Source organism: Lepidothrix coronata, unplaced genomic scaffold (genome assembly GCF_001604755.1).
Source record: "Lepidothrix coronata isolate B3197 unplaced genomic scaffold, Lepidothrix_coronata-1.0 Scaffold19, whole genome shotgun sequence".
Classification (NCBI taxonomy): Eukaryota; Metazoa; Chordata; class Aves; order Passeriformes; family Pipridae; genus Lepidothrix; species Lepidothrix coronata.
This window is the reverse complement of record NW_016690199.1, coordinates 6,775,724-6,799,497: the sequence shown is the minus strand read 5'-3', so window position 1 is coordinate 6,799,497 and position 23,774 is coordinate 6,775,724. Positions and strand designations below refer to the sequence as shown.

At 38.7% G+C, this 23,774-nt stretch overlaps 2 protein-coding genes across 5 annotated transcripts in view; one reads left to right on the top strand and one right to left on the bottom strand.

Moving 5' to 3' along the window:
* WARS (tryptophanyl-tRNA synthetase) overlaps window positions 1-18,878 on the bottom strand; it is a 21,766-nt gene extending 2,888 nt beyond the window's left edge. Inside the window, exons 1-11 of one of the 3 annotated variants that reach the window (XM_017807533.1) lie at window positions 18,824-18,878; window positions 18,122-18,144; window positions 14,500-14,706; window positions 13,427-13,634; window positions 8,954-9,062; window positions 8,366-8,485; window positions 7,577-7,759; window positions 6,165-6,265; window positions 4,816-4,928; window positions 3,579-3,752; window positions 255-395 (exon numbers count right to left, since the gene is read on the bottom strand). In XM_017807533.1, the coding sequence (XP_017663022.1) occupies window positions 255-395; window positions 3,579-3,752; window positions 4,816-4,928; window positions 6,165-6,265; window positions 7,577-7,759; window positions 8,366-8,485; window positions 8,954-9,062; window positions 13,427-13,634; window positions 14,500-14,613 (1,263 nt within the window). In that variant the 5' untranslated portion in view covers window positions 14,614-14,706; window positions 18,122-18,144; window positions 18,824-18,878. The remainder of the gene's footprint in view (window positions 1-254; window positions 396-3,578; window positions 3,753-4,815; window positions 4,929-6,164; window positions 6,266-7,576; window positions 7,760-8,365; window positions 8,486-8,953; window positions 9,063-13,426; window positions 13,635-14,499; window positions 14,707-18,121; window positions 18,145-18,823) is intronic. The other 2 variants (XM_017807534.1, XM_017807535.1) reach the window with 2 other exon arrangements.
* A 173-nt stretch (window positions 18,879-19,051) lies between these two features.
* Window positions 19,052-23,774, top strand: part of WDR25 (WD repeat domain 25) — an 87,093-nt gene continuing 82,370 nt past the window's right edge. For both annotated transcript variants that reach the window (XM_017807625.1, XM_017807624.1), the window contains exons 1-2: window positions 19,052-19,149; window positions 22,303-23,078. In XM_017807625.1, the coding sequence (XP_017663114.1) occupies window positions 22,362-23,078 (717 nt within the window). In that variant the 5' untranslated portion in view covers window positions 19,052-19,149; window positions 22,303-22,361. The remainder of the gene's footprint in view (window positions 19,150-22,302; window positions 23,079-23,774) is intronic.

Genomic DNA, 23,774 nt, shown 5'->3' with positions numbered 1-23,774 from the left:
TTTTTTTTTTTTTTTTTTTTTTTTTTTTTTTTTTTTTAAGAAGAGATAGATTGGCCTGTGAGAAAGAACATTGCAAACAAACAAATACTAATATTGACGCTTGCGAGGGATAGAGAGAACAAGAGTAACACCAGAATTACCTTCCTGGAGAAGGTTCACAGGAGGACTCAGTCACAGCTTTGTTGAGGGCTGAGGTTACAGCTTTGTCCTCACAGTAGGGAATGAACAGCACTATCTTCAATTTGGCTACTTACCTGCTTCAGTTGTTCGAGCCTGTCATCATCTTCCAGGAAGAATGTCAGGTACATAAAAGACACATCAACGTCACAGTTCCCTCCGTACTTCCTGTGCTCCTCAATAGTATCTCTGCCTCCAGAGAAGGCATGCTTGTTAATCTGAAACAATATGATGATGCTATGGTATAATTTCTATTAAATTCTGGATTACTTTACTGTAAACAGAGGTGTATCATGATCCTCCAGATTCTGTATTAAGGACTAACTGAAGGGTGATTGGGACAAGATAATGCAGAGCCTCAGGACTGAAAAAAGGACATCATCAGAACCCATCAGGGAAAAATGGCTACACACACATACCTCAGACTGAATAACCAGTACAAAAATGAAGTGAAAATTAAAAATAATCCACTCAAGATTCAGTCTAAAAAGTTTTAAGTCCCTTTTGCTGAAGCTGTTGTCTGTTGGACAGAATTTGTGCTCACAGGAAACGTACTTCATGTAAGAAAAGGTATTTACTTCATCAAGAAATTAATTTTGAAAGGATGAAGGAGGCATGGAAAATTCTGAAGAAATCCTAGAGAGAACCTAATCTCCTCTTTTGCTATAAAAGGAAAGCAAGAGAAAGCAAAGATTACAAAACTCTGTCTGGAATGCCTAAAATCAGACCAATGCCCTATTGCTCAGCCTAAAAATGGAATACTTGCTGACATCCTGCCTCTCTTTTTAAGCAGTTTCCTATAGGCAGATGAACTGTACTGGTGAACAGATGTACTTGCTAATCCCATCCTCGGTAAATTCTGAGGACACCAGCCTATTTTATACATTTATACATAAGTAGAATTCTGAGGATGCTAATCTTCCTACAAATTCAAAGAGAATAAATTACTTAGAGGAGGGAAAAAATTATTTTTTGAACATATGCTGAGCTTTCATTTGGTTCTTGTATCTTTTGAGATAGCATAATCAACCTGCCAAGAAACACATTTGCATACGAAGTAGATTTTGTTTTTAGTTCTGGTATCTAGGAGCTGCTATATATTTACAATTTATGAATATTCCTACTATCTGTGTGACTGTCTAGTGATTTTTTGCACTTTTTTGAATCTCTCTAACCACCATGTTACAGATGATGTCTTGTGGCAACAAATTACAATCAAAAATGATGCACTGATGAATATTTTAAGAAAGTGAACTGCCATCTGCCACATTACATCTATTCTTATGTTGTAAGACAGCCTGAATAGCTGTCTCAGCATCTATAAAACCAAGTTTTTACATACTGTTCTGAATTGACCTCTCTCCTTAGTAGATTTTAAGTCTGTATGAACTTTTTTCAATGTTCCTCATCTCCACAGTTTTTCCTCTCTATCAGGTGAAGGCACATTGTTGTTTTACACAAAATATTTCTTATATTATTTCAAGTTCATTTTTTTTAACATATTCTGCCACCTACTAATTGACTGAGGGTTTCAATGAGTTACCTACAGTATTTCACTGATTTTTTTGCACAGAATTTCCCTGAATGCTTGAATACATCTACAGATGTAGAATCTAAATAGCACTTTCCAGGAAAACTAACAAGTAATTGAGCTGTAATTTGCTGATAGGTGGAATAAGAATAGTTTATTAAAATGTTGCCATTCATCTCCTTGGATTACCCAGAAGCTTCTCAGCCTTTCCCAATATATAGTAATTTTTCATCTTATATTACCTATAAGTTCAGAACTTCATTACTTAGCAATGTACCAGTAACCTGAAAAACGCTGCATGCAGTAAATTTTTTTTATGCAGCAGCACCACCCTCTCTTCAACCTTCATCCATGACCAGAAGTCACCTTTCATACTCTATTTTTTTATTTATTGCCCAAAACAATATTTGGTCTTTCACTCAAGCTCTATTTCCATAAAGACTCGTTTCTCATGGGCTTCAGAGGCTGAAATAAATCTCAGTTTGTCCTTCATTACTCAACAGTTTTCATCATGTTCACGATTTTTCTTTATACCTTTTATAATCTAAGTAGCTAGGATTATTTTGTTATTTTTTCAAGTAGTTTAAAGACAGTAGAATTAGGACTTATGAACTGGACATGAAGCATCTTGGATCTCTGCAGATTACAAGCTACTTGCCAGGAAAAAACACATGGAAGAACATTACCAATATTACCATTAACCATGTATTCTATATTGTGAAATTACAGCTTTTTTTTTTTTTAAAGCAACTCTGTAACTGTGCAAATAAACTGGAATTATTATAATCTTACAATCCAAACACATGAAGAACAACAATTCTTCAAAACAGTACTGTTTAGTCAGTTTCTACCAAAGAGAATGAATCATCATAGATGGCTGTAGAAGAATCTGATCTATACACAGGTTTGTCAACCATAAAAGAACTAATCCAAGCCTCTCCAGAAGAAACTACATATACATCTTTTCTTCTTGTTTTGACAGTTATTTCATGTCTGGGTATCATGTCTATAAATCCTCTCCCAAAGACTGATTTTCCTTTTCTTTAAATACCAAAACACAGATGAATCTTTTACAAACTAATCCTCTGACATCAGACAAGAGGGATCTTCCTTTGAACTAGAAAAGGCACTAGGAATACACTCAGATAGGAGAAAATATCCCTTCTAAAACTCAATTCAACATAATATTTATTTGTGAATTGGCAGAAGTAGATTCCCAAGCAGCAGGAAAGGTCTGACCTGTGTTGGAACTGACACTGTGCAAGGTTTGGTGCTCCCAGCATGGAGAGGAAGTCAAGAGAAAGAGCTGTTTATTGGTTTACATTATGGTCTGTTAGATTTCAAAACTATGGCAACATAATATTTATATTAAGAGCAGGAGTCTCCACAGCTCTTATTCTTACACCACTGCTCTGCAGACACCAGAAAAACAAACATAATGTTTGTACTGTCAGACTAGCTGGCAAGGCAAAAGATCATATTTGATAGTCTAGCTAAATTTGCATAACTTGGCCAATTCCTGAAGATGCTTTGCCATGAAATGTATGGGAAAAAGGATTCAGATATGTTCAAATAAAACACTAAAAAACTGCTGTAACTGTGAGGACCACTGAAGGTAATGTCAGACAACTGGCAAGGACATCAAGGGAGTGTCAGGTAGAGAGAGCATTGTCTTTAGGAGCTGTGGGCCAAAATCTGCAGCACTTGCTTTGGATGAAACTGAAGACTATTTATATTTATACAGTACCTAGAGACATGGTTTAGTGGTGGACTTGGCACTGTTAGGTTTATGGTTGAACCTAAATGATTCTATGACCACCACTCCTTTTTGTTATAAAGCATTGTGCTATCAGGTTTTGCAGGTCCTTACCTTTGTCTTGATTTGTTTGGGTGTATCAGTGAGGAAGATGGAGGAATTTGGGTCACTAGCACTCATTTTGGTCTGGGCTCCTTGTAAGGCTGGGAAGAAGACTGAGTGAAGTAAGGCTGGTTTAGGCTGTCCAATTCTAGGTGCTACATCCCGTGTCATTCTAAAATAAGGATCCTAAAACAGTAAAAGCACAGAATAAAGTTGAAAAATATACTCTGAAAACTGATTAGTGCTGACTCATTCAGGCCTTAAGAGGTGACGCCAAAAAACCAAAAACTGACCAAGCCATGAAATGTTTCAGAACCTACTTCCAATCTAGTACATTCAGAGGAACAAAAAACAAAATTCCTTTTTTTCTTTTCCATAGTTTTGCTGTACACTCTGATTCCCTCAAGTAATAGGCATGTTTACAAAGTTCTACATGAATTCAAATAGTTGTGGAAACTATGCTTAGTACGCCTGGAGATGGATGCAGACTAAGATGGAAGCTTCCTCCCAAAGCATTTTAATAACCAGTAGAGAATCTGAACTAAATCAGTGATGAAGCTGGCAGTGCTATGCTCTGTCACAGTGATGTGACTTAAATCAACTGTGATATTACTACATAATATTGTGGCTGGTGAATATGCTTACACCATCTTCCAGTGACTGTCCCTGTGACTAACATAGCTAAAGAGTCAGACAGTGCAGGATTTGATTCCTAGAAACAGTACTTACTTAAAGACTCTATTACTGTCATTTGTGTTCTTCCAGCTCCCCAGATCTTCCAGATCTGAATTGTTAGGGTTTTGCAGCCTTTCTGGCAAACTATTTCAATGCTTCCTTATTCTTACTGAGAGAAAGTTTTTCCCCATGGTTCACCAGAAATCTTATGCTGCCAGTTGAGCTTATTCCATCTTGTCCTAGCTACCATGGAGATGGACAAAAGTTTCTTCCTACCACCATGTTAGTATGCTTTTGCATAGATGTTACTGTCTTTGCTTTCATAGATGTCAGCTCAGTGTGAATTGAGTAGAGATCAAGAGAGATCCAAGAGTGGCAAAAAGTAGTAATGCATGAATACACGATTGTTGGGTTAAGCCTTCGTCTTCTCATCTTTTAGATCTTCCAGTTTCTATCCCAGAAAGGTGCTTGCAGGAATGTTTTACAGATGCTTTGAGATATCACCAGGAAACTTCAATGGTACATTACAAAACCAAATTCATGAAAACCTAATCAAATAATATGGTTTTCTTACCTGATCGATAGCACATGGGATAAGACACTGAATGTTCTCCTTGCCATTGAAGATCTGTGGAAATGATGAACTGAAGGATGGGGCAGCTTGAATAGCAGGAAAGCTGATCTTACCTAGAAAACAGCATGTTTGGAAAAGCTAATCAGCCAACATAAGCTGTGATAAATAGAGAGAGCTTTTTGAAATATGTAAAATGCACAAGTGAACCATCTGGATACTCACTTGAAGACCAAGATCTATCTTTATCAAGCAATGTTGCCTTATATGAGGAAACTTTCTCCTCTTTACCTTTTGTGATGTCAACAAACCTTCAACTGACATAGAAACCAATGACAAAAGGCAAGATGTGACCACAAAGATTTCAGAAATAGTTCATCACTGCATACTCTCTTCATCATTGAACTATCTACCCTTTCCAGAAATACAGTTGACTATGTCACCACTCAGACCTGCTTTTTTTTCCTCTTTGTGAGAGAATGGTTACAGAGTCACTTATCAGGCAAGCTTCCCTCTAAGACCTTAGAATCGTTGCTATATTCACATTGGACTCAGGAAGCATCTCAGATGTGTCTACTTTTCTTTTTTATACAGTGCTTAATCACAGAATGGCCAATATCCTTCCCTGAACAAAATCCTGTCAGAAGAGAGAGCAAATAGCAGACTTTGCAAACATGTAATGAAGTCATTATCACGATACCAACTTTTATGAAACTGTTAAAACACGTAGAAATCTCATCCTTGGTTACAGGGAAGGCTGAAAAGCTGTCACTGGCATAACTACTGAACAAAAATGATGTTAGTGCTCAGGAACACCAAGGATTCAATGACATCTTTACATAGAATCTTTTTTTTTTTGCCAAAGTGACAGAAATCTGTAATTGTAGTGAAGTAAATGGAAGACAGCAGTTACCCAGCACCTTGATAATTAGGCTTTTCAGTGCTCCCTAACACTTTTTCATCTATGTATATGCCTATGTGTATTAATGAAACTTTTTCTGAAAATTTGGCATAGAAATTTCTAGGAGACATAACTGACTACAGCTGCAGTCACTGTAACAAAAACCAAAAAAGAAAAAGTAGCTCTCTATTTCAAACCCTTCAACACCAGTGTTTTGCTGTTACTAAGGCCAAAAAGGTAAATATCATGCTAGAAATTTCACTGTAAAGATTTTCTATTCTGAAGGAATTACAATAATATCACAGAATCAGAATCAGCCTAGAAACATGATCTTCTTGATTTTTCTGCCTCTTTCATGAATGCAGTACTAATCTCCTTAAACTATTACTTAAAATAGCTCCATCAAAAGTGAAAGTAAGCATTGCTTCTTGTAACTCATTTGATTTCCTACCAATGCAATCACTGTCTGTAAAGCCAAAGATTCCTTTCACTTGGTTAAAGGTAACATGCTTCTGAACCTTGACAATGTTTTTGTAGAATCCAGGACTTGTCCTATGGAAAAAAAAAAGTGGAAAAATAAAATGAGAAGAGCAAAAAAGTGGATGTAGAAACTTTGACTACAAAAGATGAGAATGTCAAAAAACCTGCAGGATTAAATCTCATAGTTTCAGACTTTTTGTGGCCCATTAAGATAATAATTAGAGAATTTTTTACAAACAGGAATTTTAACCCTTGAAAGTTTAATTTGTTCTTCCCTTTCCCCAACATTTACTACAAATATTTTTTTTCATGAGTAACTGTCTAAATCCAGAAATATTTAGATTTGGAAATGGTGCCAAAATGCCTCACGGAGCCTGAAGTTTACTTATGGTTCTCTATGAACTCAGGGAACTTAAAGAGATCATGTCTTCTGTGTTGCTTGGTATCCTCAGTGTGTATCTCATACAAGACACTGATGCTGCCTGAAGGAACAGTAGCTCAAATCTTCCAGATTCTAATTTTCTACAGGATAAGTTCCCTGGCTGGACTTTCTCTGTCACTAAACACAGCAGCAGCATTTCCAAATCAAAAGTAGCTCTGCAACTTCTTCCTTTCTAACTTCTGTTGAGGAGCTAAAGGAAAAGAAACAGCAGTTCTCACCTGCCCTCCTTCAGCCACTGAGTCAAGTGTTAAAGCAACTTTGCTAAGACAGGAAACTCAGGGGGGTGAAAAGACACAAAACTGCTTTGTAGGCTCCACGTTCTGGTGCTGTACATTACACAGCNACATATATTCTCTCATCCAAGTCTTTAAGGAAGCTCATCACCCCACATGGAAGAGCAAAGCCCACAGATTCAGTTCTGAACTCTGCCACACAACTTCCTCCTTCTGAGATGGCAGTGTTCAATAATAATTTATTTTTCTTAAGTCTTCTTTAAACTTTACTGAATGATCTTTCATGCTGTATTATTAAAATAATTGACCACAAAAAGTTGTTGCAATGCCTTCTGTTAATGCAGATAAAGTGTAAATGCACCTGAAAGATTTTGATGCCATCTTAAAAAAAAAACAACCAAACAACAATCTGGAAGTTTCTTGGTGGTTTAGGTATTTTCACTTTAACTGGTTTAATACATTTTTCATAATTTAAGCACTGCACACACAAGTATTTGTTCATATGTTATTCAGGAGAATGACAGTAGTACGTATAAAAAGTTAAGACAGCAGAAAAAATAATATGTTTCTATTTTAAGTGTCATAACACTTGCCTTGAAGCTTTCAAATTTAGATACATTTATTAAAACATTGCTGGCTGTCAGAGTCGGAGGGAAAATCCAGACATCTTTTTTTTCATTACAACGCCCTAAAGAAATTTATACTTACCCTAAATAGTCTAAATCTGAAAATATAAACGTTTTATTGATGTCAAAACCACATGCGATGATGTCTTTTGCATTTTCTTTAGCATATTCATATGCTTTCTCAACTGTCATGTCCTTCCAAAGGTATTTCTCATCATCAGTTAACTGTATAACTAAGGGAACATCAAATACTTCTTGCAGCCACCTAATAGAAGAAGAGAGATTTTATCTCAAAATAAGTTAAAGATGTAAGTCACACAGATAAAACATTTTTATACATTTAAACAAAAAATATATGAAGAGATCTGATTCTCTTTCCTTTGTATGCATATGCAATTATGTTTATGTGAGCACATGAAACATTTTATGGAGATTATAATGACATTTTACCTGGAAAAAAGCCTCGCACTTATTGTTTCCTGTACATATGACAGCAGTCACCACTTGTCATGCAACCAAAATTCAAAAAGGCTTTAGCTTTTTGAGCCCCATGTCTCTGTGTCCTGCTGCGGCAGGCACCACACACATTACAGAGTAATGTTACTGAGTCTCATCACCACCTTGTGTTTAAGAACAACAAAAATTCTAAGGAGTGCCACGGGGCTAAGGGAACAAGGAAAAGGGCTGTATGGTGATGCAGGGATTATGATCACTTTAGTGAAAAAGTAAGACTGAATTGAGTTCATTTAATATTCACCTCACATAATCAGATCTCCTTGCAATGTATCCTTTTGGCAGTTTCCTAAACCATGTTCAATGTTTCCTTCAGAAAAAAATGCTTTGATTAATACAAATGGTAGAAATGGCTTACTTTGTGAACATAAATGGGATAAGATGACCAACATGCATTGCCTGAGAGGATGGCCCTCTGCCTGTATAGAGGTAAAAGGACTTCTTATTTTCATAAGCATCGAGTATTTGGTCCATATCTCTAAAGAAGGAACAGAGAAAAAGCAATACAACTGTTTAGGAAGAAACATCCACAGCAAAAAGCTTCTACTCAAAATCTGAGTGCTTTCAAAGCCAAACAATTTTATAAATAAAATATAGTATGTTGAGTGTCCTAGAAATAAAGTTCAAGTTTCCTCATTTTTAATTTCAGAAAAGCATTATCTCCCTCAGTCCCCACAGGGAAAAAAAAAGCCCTCAAAGAAAAATTAAATTAAAAATTAAAATTTAATGTTGGAAATTAAAATGAAAATTGCGCAAGTTTTAAAATTACTTCATTGGATAATAACCTCTAAGGCCTAGTAAACCAGCTAGGAATCATTTCCCAGATAGGTTCAAACAACCAGCTTGGCTGACCTCTGGTGGAGGCTGTGCCCCAAATCATGCTCATGCACTTATCTGAAATGTGCTGCCTGCCACAGGCCAAAATTTTAATACAAGAAAAACTTACCTGTGAGAAAAAAAGATTCCTCTACGTAGAAAGTGGTGAGGTTTTTGCCCAGTAGCTCTTTCTATTCGATTGATCAGATCTGTGTCGATTTTACTGCTGCCAAATCGAACTATAATCATAAAATGTTAAAAAAAAATAAAAATAAGCACAGCATCGCTACAGATTTTGGATTACCAATGGCATACCAATGCAGGTTAAGTTAAAAACACATCTCCTTCTTCAAGTCTCAGGTAAAATGGCTAGATTTTCCTGACTCTTGCTTGAAGTCCCAACAGACATCTCCAGTACTAACTCTATGCTAGGAGGCCCAGTCCATTCACATGTAATATTGCTCCATCCATGAATTATTACAATTGTAATCTCCTTACAGCAGAAGTATTGATATTCCAAGCAAAAAACCATGCTAAGGAAACACATTTAGGTCAATAACTTGGCCACTCTAAGTCATAGGATGAAAATGCCTTTGAGGCTCTGAATATTTTTCTCTTGACGTCTAAATTTTCTGCTCAGACCACATGGTCTTTCACTTCCCAACCCCAAACCCTTCTGCAAACTCAATTCTTCTTTAATATGTATATGATTACAGACACTGGTCCCCTCAAGAACCTTGCAAAAGTAGTGCATAATGCTCTTCATGGCAATCAAGTAAGACTTACAACTTGGTGGTTAAGGAAAGATTGTGATAGAGTGAAATAGCAGTATTTTTCCTATTCTCAATAATTCTTGGACTGTAATAAGCAGGTCAATGTTCTATAACTTGAGCTTGTTAAAAAAAATCCATACAAAAATCTACTCTTTGCTACTATTCTGCTCTATTCAGCATTAGAACTATTCAACATTGCACTAATAATTATTGGAAATGCCAAAGTATTTAAGAGAACAAAACAGAGACTCTGGATGTAAAGATGAATCTTTTATGTACCAAATACCCAGATCCACCTATTCCAACTACCTTATTAAAGAGAGATTACATTAGCAAATTTCATGGTTATAAGACACATGTCTGCATGGAAGAAGCAGTTCCTCTCCTACACTCTGGCTGAAAATGGGGATGTGTGTTTAAATTTGTTATGTGAACTGGTTTTTCGTTTTGTTATTTAAACTATTCACTGCAGCCTTTCACAAACAAAAATCAGAAATCCACACTGAAAGACTGACTCAGTCTTGACAGAGAAGAAGAGTGGTGATGCATCTAATTTGAAGATCAACTTGGACATAAGCATTTCTGCTGTTCCAGACCCTCTGTGCCTGTTTCAATTTATTTGAGAAGTACCTGTTATTACAAGGCTTTGTATATAGTCATTAAACTTGAAGTTAGTAGGAATTAATTACTAAATGTGAGGTAAAATTAGGCATATTATCACAGAACCATTGAATGGTTTGTGTTGGAATGGACCAGACAAGTTGTGGATGCCCCATTCCTGGAAGCCTTCAAGCCCAGGCTGGATGGGGCTTTGAGCAACTTGGTCTAGTGGAAGGTGTCCCTGCTCATGTCAGGGAGGCTAGAAATGGTCTTTAAGGTCCCTTCCAACACAAACCATTCTGTGATTGTATGACCTTTGAAGGTCATCTAGTCCAACCTCCAACCTTCCACTAGATCAGGTTGTGCAAAGCTTCATCCAGTCTGGCTTTGAACACTTCCACGGATGGGGCTTCTCCGTGCAACCTGCTTCTCTCTGCATAGCTTCTCCGTGCAATCTGTGCCAGTGCCTCACCACTCCCACAGTAATGGATTTCTTCCCAATATCTAACCTTTTTCAGTTTGAAACCACTTCCCTTTGTCCTGTCACTCCAAGCACTTGTAAACAGTCCCTCTCCATCTCTCTTGTAGCCCCTTTTGGTACTAGAAGGGGCTATAAGGTCTCCTTGGAGCCTTCTCCAGGCTGAACAACCCCAACTCTCTCAGCCTGTCTTCACAGAATCGGTGCTCCAGCCCTCTGATCAGCCCTGCTCCACAGGTCCATGTCTTTCCTATGCTGAGGGCTCCAGAGCTGGATGCAGTACCCCAGGTGGAGTCTCACGAGGAGCAGAGGGGCAGAGTCACCTCCCTCGACCTCCTGGCCACGCTGGTTTTGATGTAGCCCAGGATGCTGTTGAGCTTTCTACGCTGCAAGTGCACAGCACCAGGTCATGTCCAGCTTTTCATCTACCAACACCCTCAAATCCTTTTCCTCAGGACTGCTCTCAATTCATTCTTTACCCAGCCTGTATTTGTGCTTGGGATTGCCCCGACTCAGGTGCAAGGGCCTTACACGTGGCTGCATTGAACCTCATAAGGTTCACATGGACCCACTTCCCAAAATTGTCCAGCACCCTCTGGATGGCATCCTGTCCCTCAGGTGTGTCAACCATACCGCTCATCATGGTGTCTACAGCATTATGCAATGGGAAACAAGTTCCTGCTTACAACTTTTCATTCACTCCAGGTGAGTCAAGCAGGATATCATAAAAGGGAAGCACTGGCTCATCCACGGAGCCATTAAAATAAATGTCACTAAAAACCATAAATGTTGATACGCGATTCAGCAAAGACAACTTTAATCCCTATGTTTTTCGAGTGTTAACATATCTGCTTCTCCTAAGTAAGCCTTAATTACTGAATGAAGTTCTTCCTATCAAATAAAATGTGTTACAAAATGGAAAAAATAATTATAATCTGGATGAATGCTAAAAAGAGACCAAATGAGCATGAAAATGTTTGATTCAGCACAATAGCAACTGTGCTAAAAGGCTAATCTTACAGAAATAGAAAACATGAGAATATCCCAGATTAACTGGGACTAGCCATCCTAGAAATCTTTGCATACTGTAGTAAAGAGTGACTAAATGCTCTCTGATATATAGAACATTCAACTGGAAATGCCTAAATAACTTTATTAAACATTCCCAGATTGCACAACTTCCTTTTCTTTGCCCATCTTCATCTTTCCTGTTAAGAAAATGGGTAGTTTTTCATGACCTATTTCGTCCTATTTGAACGTTCAAAACATTTTAGGCTCTCTATTCACAAAGAATCTGCCTTCCTAAATAGCTTTATGAATAACAAGCAGCAACTCCTTCACTTTGCTAAGTGGCTAGGCTAGCATTCTACTCTCAAAAATTTCCAACACATCACTTAGAAGAAGCAAAACGACTCATCTAACAAATTCGCCAAATTAGCAAAAAATGAGTAAAAACCCTTTAGGTTAACCCACCACTCTAGGGAATATCAAAATACATACACACATATACACAGCTAAAAAAGGGCATGAACTGATTTACAGTGAAATCACGATGGTCATTTGCAGGATGATCATGAGATTGTGCCAACACAAGTATTCTACTCTTCTTCCTTTTCTAAAAGACTCAGAACCCTTCTCCCAAGAAAACAAACCCCCTTCTCTGTAACTCCTATGCACGTAGCAAGAGGATGACAGATCTTGCCCACTTCTAGATTCTAATAATTATATTTTTTTATCTCTCTCCCACTAACCTACATTTTTCTTTGCACACTTCTCCCTTTCCAACTTTTTCTTTCTCCTGTTACCTTCTGCAGACTAAGCCAACATGCACATACATTTGATATGATCTTACAATAAACATCAGTTAAAGGAATGCTGACACAAGCAACTGTGCTTCCAAAAGCAAATACATGGTTACTGCCACGTAAGGGTGTATGCTCTGTTGTCAGAAACAAGCTACTAAGCAGACCTCAGCAATGTACAACTGAGGTACTAAATGTGAATTGAAAATTGACAATAATAAAAAAAAAGGAAAAATAGAAAAAATAATGAATAGCTCTCTCACTTGTTTCTATGCTAGACTCAAACAAGCTATTAAAACAGCAAACTGTAAAACCAATGAGGAAACTAACTAAACCTCTGTTTCTTAAATTACAAAACTTTGCAAGTTTTGTAACACTCCTGTCTAAAACATTTTCCATTACACTGCATGTTTTTGAATGAGCTGCAACTCCTCCATTCCAGCCAGCACTTGGCTGCATGCTAGTGTGTCTTCTGAAGAAGTCATTATACTTAATAAACTTCTGCATTAGTTTTGGATCATTCCTGCATTCCCTAATTCATAAGGGATATGAAGAGATGGCAGAAAGAATCCTACAGCCTGGCTAAAATGATCTAGGCTCTAGCTCTTCTGCATAACAGCCACTGAAGATGCAGATACTCAGTCACAGTGTCTTCATTAACACAACTTCTAATAATAGTCCTTATGCCAAAAATCCAACTGCAAGTAAAACATTATTTTGAACCCGAAAGTTCTTTGCAAAGTTTTTAAGTCCTTCATAGGAAATCCCCACCTAGGACATTTTCATCTTCTACAGCAAATTCTTCAGACATGGGAATGCTAAGATTAGACATAAATTAAATGTTACCTATGATGGTATTGATCAGGATGTGTTATGATGCCTTGCTGATTCTGTGGTCATTAGGATCACTTTACATAAATTCCTTAGTAGCAGTGAAGGAAGAGTTATACCTATGAGCTTGTCATAATCCACGCCTTTAGCGTTTGACGTCTGCACATTCCAGGGATCTACCAAATCCTCATCCTCTTCTTTAGTTGTACCATTGTTTATTAATACAAGATCTTTTGGAGGCAAGCCTGCCTGATAATCTTGTCCTGTTGTTGTTTTATATGACAGTTTTAATGATAATAGCATCCTTACTGCTGCATCAATTTCATCCTGAATAAAGGAAAAAAAGAACTGCTTACCATACTTAAAATAGACAATTATATTAATATCTTAACCCATCAAAATCCTGCATCCATGCTTTGACTTGAATTGCATCACTCACAAACTCTAAGTCTTTATTTAAAACATTTTAAGCATAAGCTTCTAAGATATTTAAATGAAATATAAATTATTATCTAATTTACTTTACAATGCTTTTAGTGGCTCACCTGGAAATAATTTATTCATTACAATTCATTGACAGATTTGAAGACAAACTCGAACAAAAAGTTATGATTATGACCCTTCTAATATAAAGGTACTGTAAAATCTCATGCAAGCAATAAACAGAGCAACACTTTATTTGACTCCCACTTTTCAAGGCTTACTCCCTCAGGCAATAACACTAAGAGAGCCTGTATTAAAACTGAGCTCTCTTTGCCAACACAGTGAGGACAGAATAAGGAACTTAAAAGTAATGGCAAATTACTAAATTTAGGGGAGATTAACCAGAGACTGTCAGTGCAGTTACAGGAAGACATATTTGCTGATGCTTACAATAATGCTTGGAGAAAAAGATTTGCATGAAGCATCTAAAACCAGGGAAGAATGGAAGTAATATAAATTTATTTGGATCCTGTCACATAGCATGGCAACTGGTTGAAGCAGACTTCTAAGCCTATGTTCTTACTAGAAGAGTAAAAAATTTGCTCTTGCTCCAGGTATGCCACAGTTCATGAAATGGACATAAATAATTTTTAACATGAATTTTTCTTATCACAGTGCAAAATAGATCTCAGAACAATCATATTCTTCAACACTCAAAGACAGACCTAAACCGAAAAAGAATAGGTTCAAAACACGAAATTGAAAATACCTTTGGTGCTTTTCCTGCTTTCAATGCTCTGACTTTCTCTCCTTGTTCAGTTACTCTTTCAAACAGCTGAAGAGGACTCAGAGACTTCAAATCACAGTTCAGACTATCAGCCATTGTGCCAGACTGCACAAAGATCTGTTTAGTTACAACTAAATTTATCCAATTCTTTGGCTTGTAGATTCAAAACAGCAGCAACAACAAGGAGAACTGTAGGGCAAAAAGCATTGTGTTTTACTCTTTTGTGTAAGTCTTGAAGATTAGATGAGCAGAATAAGAATATAAACACTATACTGACCCCATACCAAATTCTATTCACATCGAATTGATAAATGTGGAGATATTAACACAATGAGCTTCAGTTTCATACAGAAATGGACTGAGACTAACAGGAGTAACAAATAAATTTAGAGATCGCTGTTCATGTTGTTTGTCTACATATTTAACACTAGAACACCTTTTCAAAGTCAAATTCCTGGCAAAAGAAAAAGTAATTGAATATATGTACGATCCAGAGCAACCCAGAACAATTGGTAGAGGTTATCTGATTCCTGATTAGTTAATTTTCCTGCACTGATACCCTGTCAAATTCTGAATGATGAGCTATGATACTGAATTTTGTCTTAGTATATGTAATAGAGTACTTCAGCCCAAAGAAGGATATACAAGACAAAAGCTTAGTCATCTTCTTTATGGCCTTCCTGCACAGGTCACAAACACACTGATGATTAGTGAGAAATGCTGCTTTCTAAAGAATCCTTGGGTCAGTAAGAGGCTGTAAATTTGCAGAACTATGTGTTTCTCAGAAATACTCATGAAAAATAATAGGAGAAGGCTTAAAATGAAGTGTTGGATGAGACTAATAACACAGCAGTCCTCCTATGTCCAACATATTCCTTGATCACTGCAGCTTCCTACCACAGAGCGTGCCCATGCCTCCCTAAATGGGCTTCTCTCCCAGACTGACAACTATAATGTTCTATATATTAACAATAACACCTGAAAGTTTCTTAGCAGTCTATTAGTTATCAGTGACTGTGACTTTGCAAAACTACAGCTGCATAGTTTACAGTAGACTAACACAGTAAAATAATGCCATTAAAATGTTAGATAAGCATAGTTTCTATTACCAAATGCATTAAAATTATTTTCACTCTACAGCAGAAAAATCTTGGTCTTTAGCTTATGAGTTATCTTCTAAAATGTTACAAATAAACTCTGCTGTACTTAATTTTAAAGAATACATTGAACACCTCTTAGTAATTAGCAAGTCAGGAAACCCCTGTAACATGGATTGCACTGAATTACCTTATACCTTACTACATATACCTCCCATAAAGGTGTCACAGCAATTAATGGTATCGCAGTAATTTCTCCCTCTGATTTTTCTAAAATTACAAATTGTCTTCAGATAACCTCTGAAAAAAGCCCAGAGTTTTATTTATGTCTAACAGCTCTGGTGAACCTGTTATCAACCTGCCACGTGTGAACACTCATTTCAACTGCAGAGGCGTAATTCCTTATTTTAAAAATCTTTATTTTCAAAAGTTATTCATGCTCAGCAGATCTCTATACAAAATAATGAGGTCTTTAGAACTATATATGCTCTGAATATTCTTTTGGTAAAAATTCAAGCATCGTGCTGCTTAAATATTGAGGACTGAGGACAAACAAGCATTAACTTGAAACGGGAAGGGAGTTTTTATGGTTGTGGTTATAGTGAGCTTGTCATATTTACATAGAAGAAAATTAGTGTTAAGAATATGTAAGGAGGACACCATCTGTCAGAAAAATAACACTGTAAGTGGAACTGCAACTATCTCGAATCCATTCAGGAAGAACATACCACAGTAACAAGGTACACAGGGAAGCATCATAAAACCTGTGGCTGTTAAAATGAGGTAACAGGAAAAAAAAAAGAAACAGAAGCCTGTAATAGTTGCTTTAGCTGTTCCACAGTATTTCAAAGCCTTCCTTCTACAAAATAATCAGCCTAATCACAACCTTGGTTATATTTACACAGCATATATTTAAACTGCCACTGTAAAAAGCCCTTCAGCTGCCTAGTAAACTTAGGAAGGTCAATTTGGTAACTTGCTGGTTACCAAAACACACCTATGATTAAGGCTTTGTTTGTCCGTCAGCTGCAATATTCCCCTATTTCAGCTTCAGCTGAATACACTGAGAAAACTGAGAAGTGTATACATCCACCTGCTAATGTGATTTACTTAGTCTATTAACTCTGATGCCATATTTAGATTACATAATTGACTAAAAAAAGACTAATCTTTCACCAGTAATACTTAAATTTTTAACCTAATCTCAATCCCTTTAAGCTTGACTTTTTGCAGTTTGACAGTGTAATTAAAAAAAAAACTAATTTGAAGCAGATCAAACAATTCTTTGATGCATTCCTACAGTTTAATAACTTTTTATATTTGGATATAAGTGCTTTCCATTTTTTCATAGGCACAAGATATTTAAGTGGAAAACAAAGTGTAGAATAAACACATATTAGAAAATGTTTAGGAAGATTAACACGCACCCTTTCTGTACAAATATGCCAGTTATATTTATTTCAAATTTTAAAAAATAGAAAATATATAAAAAAGAATTTTCTTTGGTGTAGAACAGATTGTGATTTGGTGTTTTAACTTAATCCCTGAAAGGACATTGCTACTGATAGATTGCTTCCACTCAGAAAGGCTGAAATGACAGCTGAGACCAAGTACATATACTGGAAAGCATTAACCAGAAAGAACCCTTTAAAATGTTTGGAACATTATGGATTTAAGATGAGTAAAGAATCTCAAATGAAGATGCATTTTCATTAGGAAGTAACAAAAGTAATCTAGTTGCTGCAAGAAGATACGAAGATATTATGACTATAAAATGCAAAACATATTGACTGCTACAGAAAAGTTATCTCTATTTACCTCATTACTGCCCCTATTCAAGCCATGAATTCAGTAATGTGCACTACAGGTCTTTATCTTTTGAAATTCATAAATGCAACTGTGAATCATTTAAAAAAATGTTTGGATATCCAGCATTTTATCAGGAATTTTTTCCTCACTTTCTTAGTGATATTATGAAAACTAAAAGTCCCAGACACCTCAGATACCACGGGCAAACAGATCTGGAGTAAAAAAATGGTGCATGGGAATTTGAGAATGGGCTATTAGGATATTTGGGACCAGGATCCAAAATGAACTTAAAAGCCTCAGTTTCATGGTGTGAACTTGAAAGCCAAGATTTGTGTGCCTTGTCTACCTATGCAATGCAGGTAATCTGTAATGGCTCCTGTGGCCATTTCAGAACATTAAACCGTTGTGAGACAAAGCTCAAAAATAATCCTTGGCAAAGTTATCAGAAAAGTGCTCTCTGTCCCACCGGATGACCATCACAGACCTACGATCATTTTCACTGTTTGCAATCTGATTTGGTAAGTTAGAGACCCGAGAATTAAAGAGCAGGGTTTCATGTTATGTTAAGAAGACCTCTTTCATGACAAACATCCTATGAAGGTACATCAAGACTTCCAAAGACAACAGTAACACAGGAGTCCACAAAAAGCTTTCATGAGCAAATGAAAGACTGTGGAAGTAAGTCTAACAGCACTTACGTTCCTGGAAACTGTTTTGCCTCCTGCAAATAAAACAAAAAAGTGAAATTAAAGTAGGTAGTACCACACAGAAACACACCTTGAGAAGTACTCCAACACAGGCTGCATTTTATAGAAGACCTACCTTCCCAGTCATGACAGACACCAATGAAAATATGAAATTACAATGAGAGCGTGTAAGATGATTCCTCAAGATGACAAGAGGGCCACTCAACCATTGTCAGCTGAAGAAAGTCCACTGTGAATCTTTACTATACACCAGCTGTTCTGAGCAAAGCTGCTGTCCAGCAACGGGTCTGCACCAAATCACCCAGCACGCCAGTGTTCCCTGAGCCCTGCAGTATTCCCTGCCACACCCTGCCCGGCCAGGGCCGGCTCTGCCCTTCCTGCGGTGGGACGCATTTTCCTGCGGCCTGGACATCTCACCCTGTCCTTCCCTTCCCGGGGCATTTTGTCCTGACGCGTTGGCGATGGACAAATCGCCTCCCCGGAGGCCGCAGGGAGTAGAGGAAGAGCCCTCCAGCCCATCCACGCCTCGCACAGGGAGGGAGGGAACGTGCCCAGCAGAGACCTTTCGCGCCCAGCGCCTCGCACCGCTCACGGGGGCGGCAATGACTGCCCAGCCAGCCCCCCTCCCGCTCGTGAGGGTCCATCCCCGCGGCTCCATCCCATTATATCCCACTCCCTCCCGTCCCTCCTCACCCTTTGCTCCTCGCTCTCCACCATTGCATCACCCCCACGCCGGCACGGCCACCACGCCTCCCGGCTGGGAAACACATCCCCCCGGAACCATTGCCTCTCACAGCCCTCCGTCCTCCTCCAGCCCCCAGCCCAAGGAAGAACTCTCCCCGCCGCTCGAAACGGTGGAAGAAGGGCTCCTGCGCGCTCAGTGAGCAGCGGCTTCACCCCCGCTTCACTTCCCAACGCGCGGGCCTGGCGTGGGGGATACGGCGCGCGGAACTGATTGAGTGGGGCTCCTTGTTTCCACCCGGAGTGCCTTTAAAAGCGGCGCGGCGGCGGCCCTGCAGGTGAGTTGTGGGCGCGGCGGCGGCGGGAGCGGAGGGTCCCACGGGGGCGGGAGCTGTCCCTGCCCGGAGCGGTACCGGGATGGAGCTGTCCCGATATCGGGTTCTCCCGGCCCCACGAGTGGCCTCGGCGCCAGGGGCTGCGGGGGGAGTGGGCGCGCGCGTGTATGCAGAGGTTACGACCCCACGGGAGAGCGCAAGGAGGCGGCCTCGGTGCCCAGACCCGCTGCCTCGGGCAGGGCTGCTCCGGGGACACCGGGAGGTGGGGCGGGTGGTGTTCACGGAAGCACAGAGTCGTTACGGCTGGAAGGGATTTCTGGAGATCATCCAGTCCAATCCCCCCTGCCAAGGCAGGGTCATCTGGAGCAGGTGACACAGTAACGCGTCCAAGTGGCTTTGTAATGTCTCCGGAGAGGGAGACTCCACGACCTCCCCGGGCAGCCTGTTCCAGTGCTCTGCCACCCTCAATGTAAAGAAGTTCTTCCTCGTGTTGAGGTGAAAGTTCTTGTGTTTTATGGCCATTGCTCCTCGTCCTGTCACTGGGGACCACCGAAAAGAGCCTGACACCATCCTCTTGGGACCCACCTTTGAGATATTTATGTGCGTTAACGAGATCCCCTCTTAGTCTCCAGACTAAAAAGGCCCATCTCCTGCAGTCTCTCCTCATAAGGGAGACGCTTCAAACCCCTCATCATCTTTGTGGCTTCCTCTGGGCCCTCTCCGGTACTTTGTTCTTCCCCTCTGGGGGCCGTGGGGCATCGGGAGTGAGGAAGCAGCCCCGAGGGGGCGGCGGTGCCTCCCGTGTGACCGCACCGGGGCCGGCGGGAGGGACCTGCGGTGCTGTCTCTGCTCCCATGTCACAGCATCCGCGATCACTCAGTGGGTGTGGGGCGTTGTGCGTGACAGACTGAACGCTCCTTGGTTCAATGTGTTCAGGGAAATCAGCCGTGTGGAAATTAAAACTGAAATTCTATAAACTTCTCTAATTATTAGCTCAGCGCATTGTAAATCATATATCGTTAATAAATTCACAGTCTAGTTACAGTGTTTCTGATCAAGTACCTTGTGGTTTCCATCTCCCCCCTGTTTTTCTTTAGTTAGGGCAAGGTAAGAAACTTTGGGTGGTGTTGCTTTAAAAGCAGATGTTGATGGGAAGTCTTTAGATGAGAGAAATGCTTTGGTTTTACAAAAGTACTGACGCGTATGGGTGATGTGTGTGGTGGGATGGATTTGTGCTGGCCAGATACAATGGGACAGTTTCTTTCCAGTATCTCATGGGAAATGTTTTTAACCTGATGTTCGCACGGCACTATGGTGCACTTAGTTCTGAATCTCAGCTTGAGGTTTTTTGTGTTAAAATAAATAAAGTAGCTTTGCAAGTCTAACCCAATCCGCTTGTGTATCTTAGTTTATAGCTTTTAGCCAGAGGTCAACTTCTTACTGTATTCGTTCTTTGGAAATGGTGCATTTGGCTGGGCCCTGTTTTTAGCACTGCAGTATAAACAGTAACCACTCAATACAGTTATTCAAAGCTGCTATTTATTTGATGTTTCAATTTACTGCTAAAACCTTCAATTTACCGGTTTTGAATTGATTTTTTAGTTAAGTTTACTTGATATGCTACTTATTTTTTTCCTTGACACTGTTTAAATGAAATGTTGTTGTAATAAATGTGGCGGTATTACTAAAAAAAGAATTTTTCCTTGCTCTTCTTTGCTGACACTTATAGCTATCTTAAACTTCAAATAAGGACAAAATGTCCTCTAGAGGGAGATCTTGTTGCTTTTATGTGCTAAAATGTTGGTCACCTTGTTCCAGTTAAATGTTTTGATCACCTGTCTTGGAAAGGATATGTGATGATGAATGTGTGTACTTCTGCTCTGGATCTGTGCTTGGAAATTTCATAACAGGATACAGAATATAATAGCCTGTCATGTAACACTTCTGTAGGTTAAGTGAAACATAGTTGTTTTAGTTCAAATAGGTTTAATTCTGAAGTTAAATGAATAATCTTTACAAGTTCCAGAGCACTACTCCTGCAGGAGAATTTGTAGGACTTACATTTGTGGCATCAATTCTGCAAATGCTTACAAAGATACTGACTTTCATGCATCACTCTCTTTTTCACCAAGATGCTTTTGAGGGCAGTTCCTTTGCTGTCATAAACCAAGAATTTCAGTAGCTGCTCTGAAAATGTTGTGGGTTAAATCTCTTCAGCATAATGAGTGCTAACAGCTGGGCAAGGAAACAAAGCAGAAATAAAATGTCCCATTTGATTGATCTTGGCAGTACTTTCTGCCTATAAACAGCAGAGGTTGAAATATTACTTTGCAGACACATCAATTGTTTGAATGTAGTTAACTCTATATTCCACATGCTCAATCCAAATTACTGGAAGAATCCTGGTGGGATTATTATGAGGGTGAGTTATTCAGCATGTTACATATGCAGCCTCAGCATGAGATTTTTCTCACAGACACATTGAAAAACCTTATTCCACAGTAAAGACATCTGTGCTCTTATTTTTCTGTAAGTAAATGCAAATAGTGAATTTGGTGTAGTTTCTGTTATGTCTGTTGTGTAAAACTAAAGGCTGTGTGGAACTTACTCAATGGATATGGTTGGAAAATTTCCTCATACTGCAACAACTGCTGAATGGGTCAAAAATGTGTTCACTTTTTTAGTTGCCAGTTGAACCCCTACACACTTCTTTCAAGTCCTCTGTACTGCTAAGAAATAGATATTGTTAGGCTGACTCCAAAATAGTTGTAGTATTTGTATTCTTATAAATGTACATACCAAACCACTACATAATTAATTACTTTTGTGTGAGGAGAAGTAATACTGCAAGTAAGGTAAAGTGATTTGCATTATTTATATTGCAAGATTGTTTTCCTTTTCATACTCTTTTTCATTGTTTTATGGTATGCAAATGCACTTCTGCAGTGCATTAAAAATGTATGCAAAGGGCTTGGAGGCAAATGGTGTTGTGTAATTGAAGGTACAGATGTGTTTTAGTAGAGGAATAAATGCCATTGATAAATAGGAATAAAAGTTTGATTTTTTTGTTAAGAAAGGCATATTTACATCCCTAAGTTACTCATATTGTAGACTCTTTAATGAACTGTGCTCTGAATAATCAATTCTTTATTTTAGATCATAATTTTGGAGGATTGCAGCACTGAGATCTCTGGAGTCTGCTGTGTGTAGCCATAATGAGTTCGTCACTGGTTGCTTATGAAGATTCAGACTCTGAGACAGAAACTGAGAAGACTGAAGTCCCCCAAGCTTTTGGCACACAAATAAGCTCTCAGAGGTCTTCTGTGAGTTGTGGTCAGCACTTTGCACCTGGTAGTTTGGGTACAAAATCTACATATGAAATGCACCCTATGGAGAACAGTGGCAGTTCTGGCACAAGCACTGTTTGTGAAGATCCCTCTGAGCTTTATGCACAGAATAGTAACACTGACTTGACATCTCCTTATTCTAGGAGGGCATACCCTGGCCATGCTGCATTATCTATGCCTTACAGAAACTATGAACAGACCTCAAGCTCTTCAGCAAACTCTGGAAATGGCGTTTCCCAGAAGAGAATACATAAAGACAGTGCTACTACCATGAAAGGAATTAGACCATATATCCCCAAACGATTGCGTCAAGAAAGTTCCAGTACGCCTGAAACAAAGGAACCTGGTCAGAGAGGCAGCTCAGATTGTGATGTTAAACTGGGTGTACTGGGAGAGCAGACTTCGAGAAAGATCTCTGAATTAATTAAGCCATATTTGGGATCCAAATATAAATCAACTGAAGTCCCCAAAAGCTTAATATTTTATATGTCTAAACACAGTGGCCCTGTCAATGAAATCCAGTGGTGTCCTGTACGGGAACAGAGTCACATGCTTCTCTCAGCTTCTATGGACAAAACAGTCAAGGTAATGTAAAACAAGATGTTTTGTGGCCCAATCAACCAGCTTAAAAATACTGTATTAAAGAATGCTTCTCTGGAAATAACATCCTTGCCTGTGTGTGTTTTAACAGTTCCAATGTATTCAGAATTCAAGGAGATGCTTTGAAGTATAAGACTCTATTATGAACTTGCAGCCTAATTCTTCACTACACCCACAGTCAGTTCCATTACTTTGGAATTTGGTGTATTGTTTCGGGTTTTTTTTGAATTAGTCATGTGAGTGTTTCAGACCTTAAAAAGTTAGGTTTCCACTGGGTCATTTCTCATGATCTGTACCAGTGTTTTGTCACAATGGCCATAAACACTATGGTCTGCATACAGATCCTTCCTGAAGTCAGTAAACAACTGACTGCCAACACTGGAATAATATTTTGAGGAACTTTTCTGACAGGCCTACATGACTGCTGCTGGAGGAGGTCAGATGGATTTTCCATCTGAACCAGTGTGGCAAATAAGTCTTACATCCCAGAGAGGTGTCCTGTTGTGATCTAAGGAGTCTTTCCACTTTAAATTTGTTTCAAGGGTTAATTGCTCCAATACTCGAAGTGTATTTTCCTTCTAGTTTTAATGTTTTATTTGTTAATTTAGTCAGTCCAATGAGTCTTTTATTTTTAAAATGGGTAATAAAAGTATTATATGTGTATGCTTTCCCAGACATAGG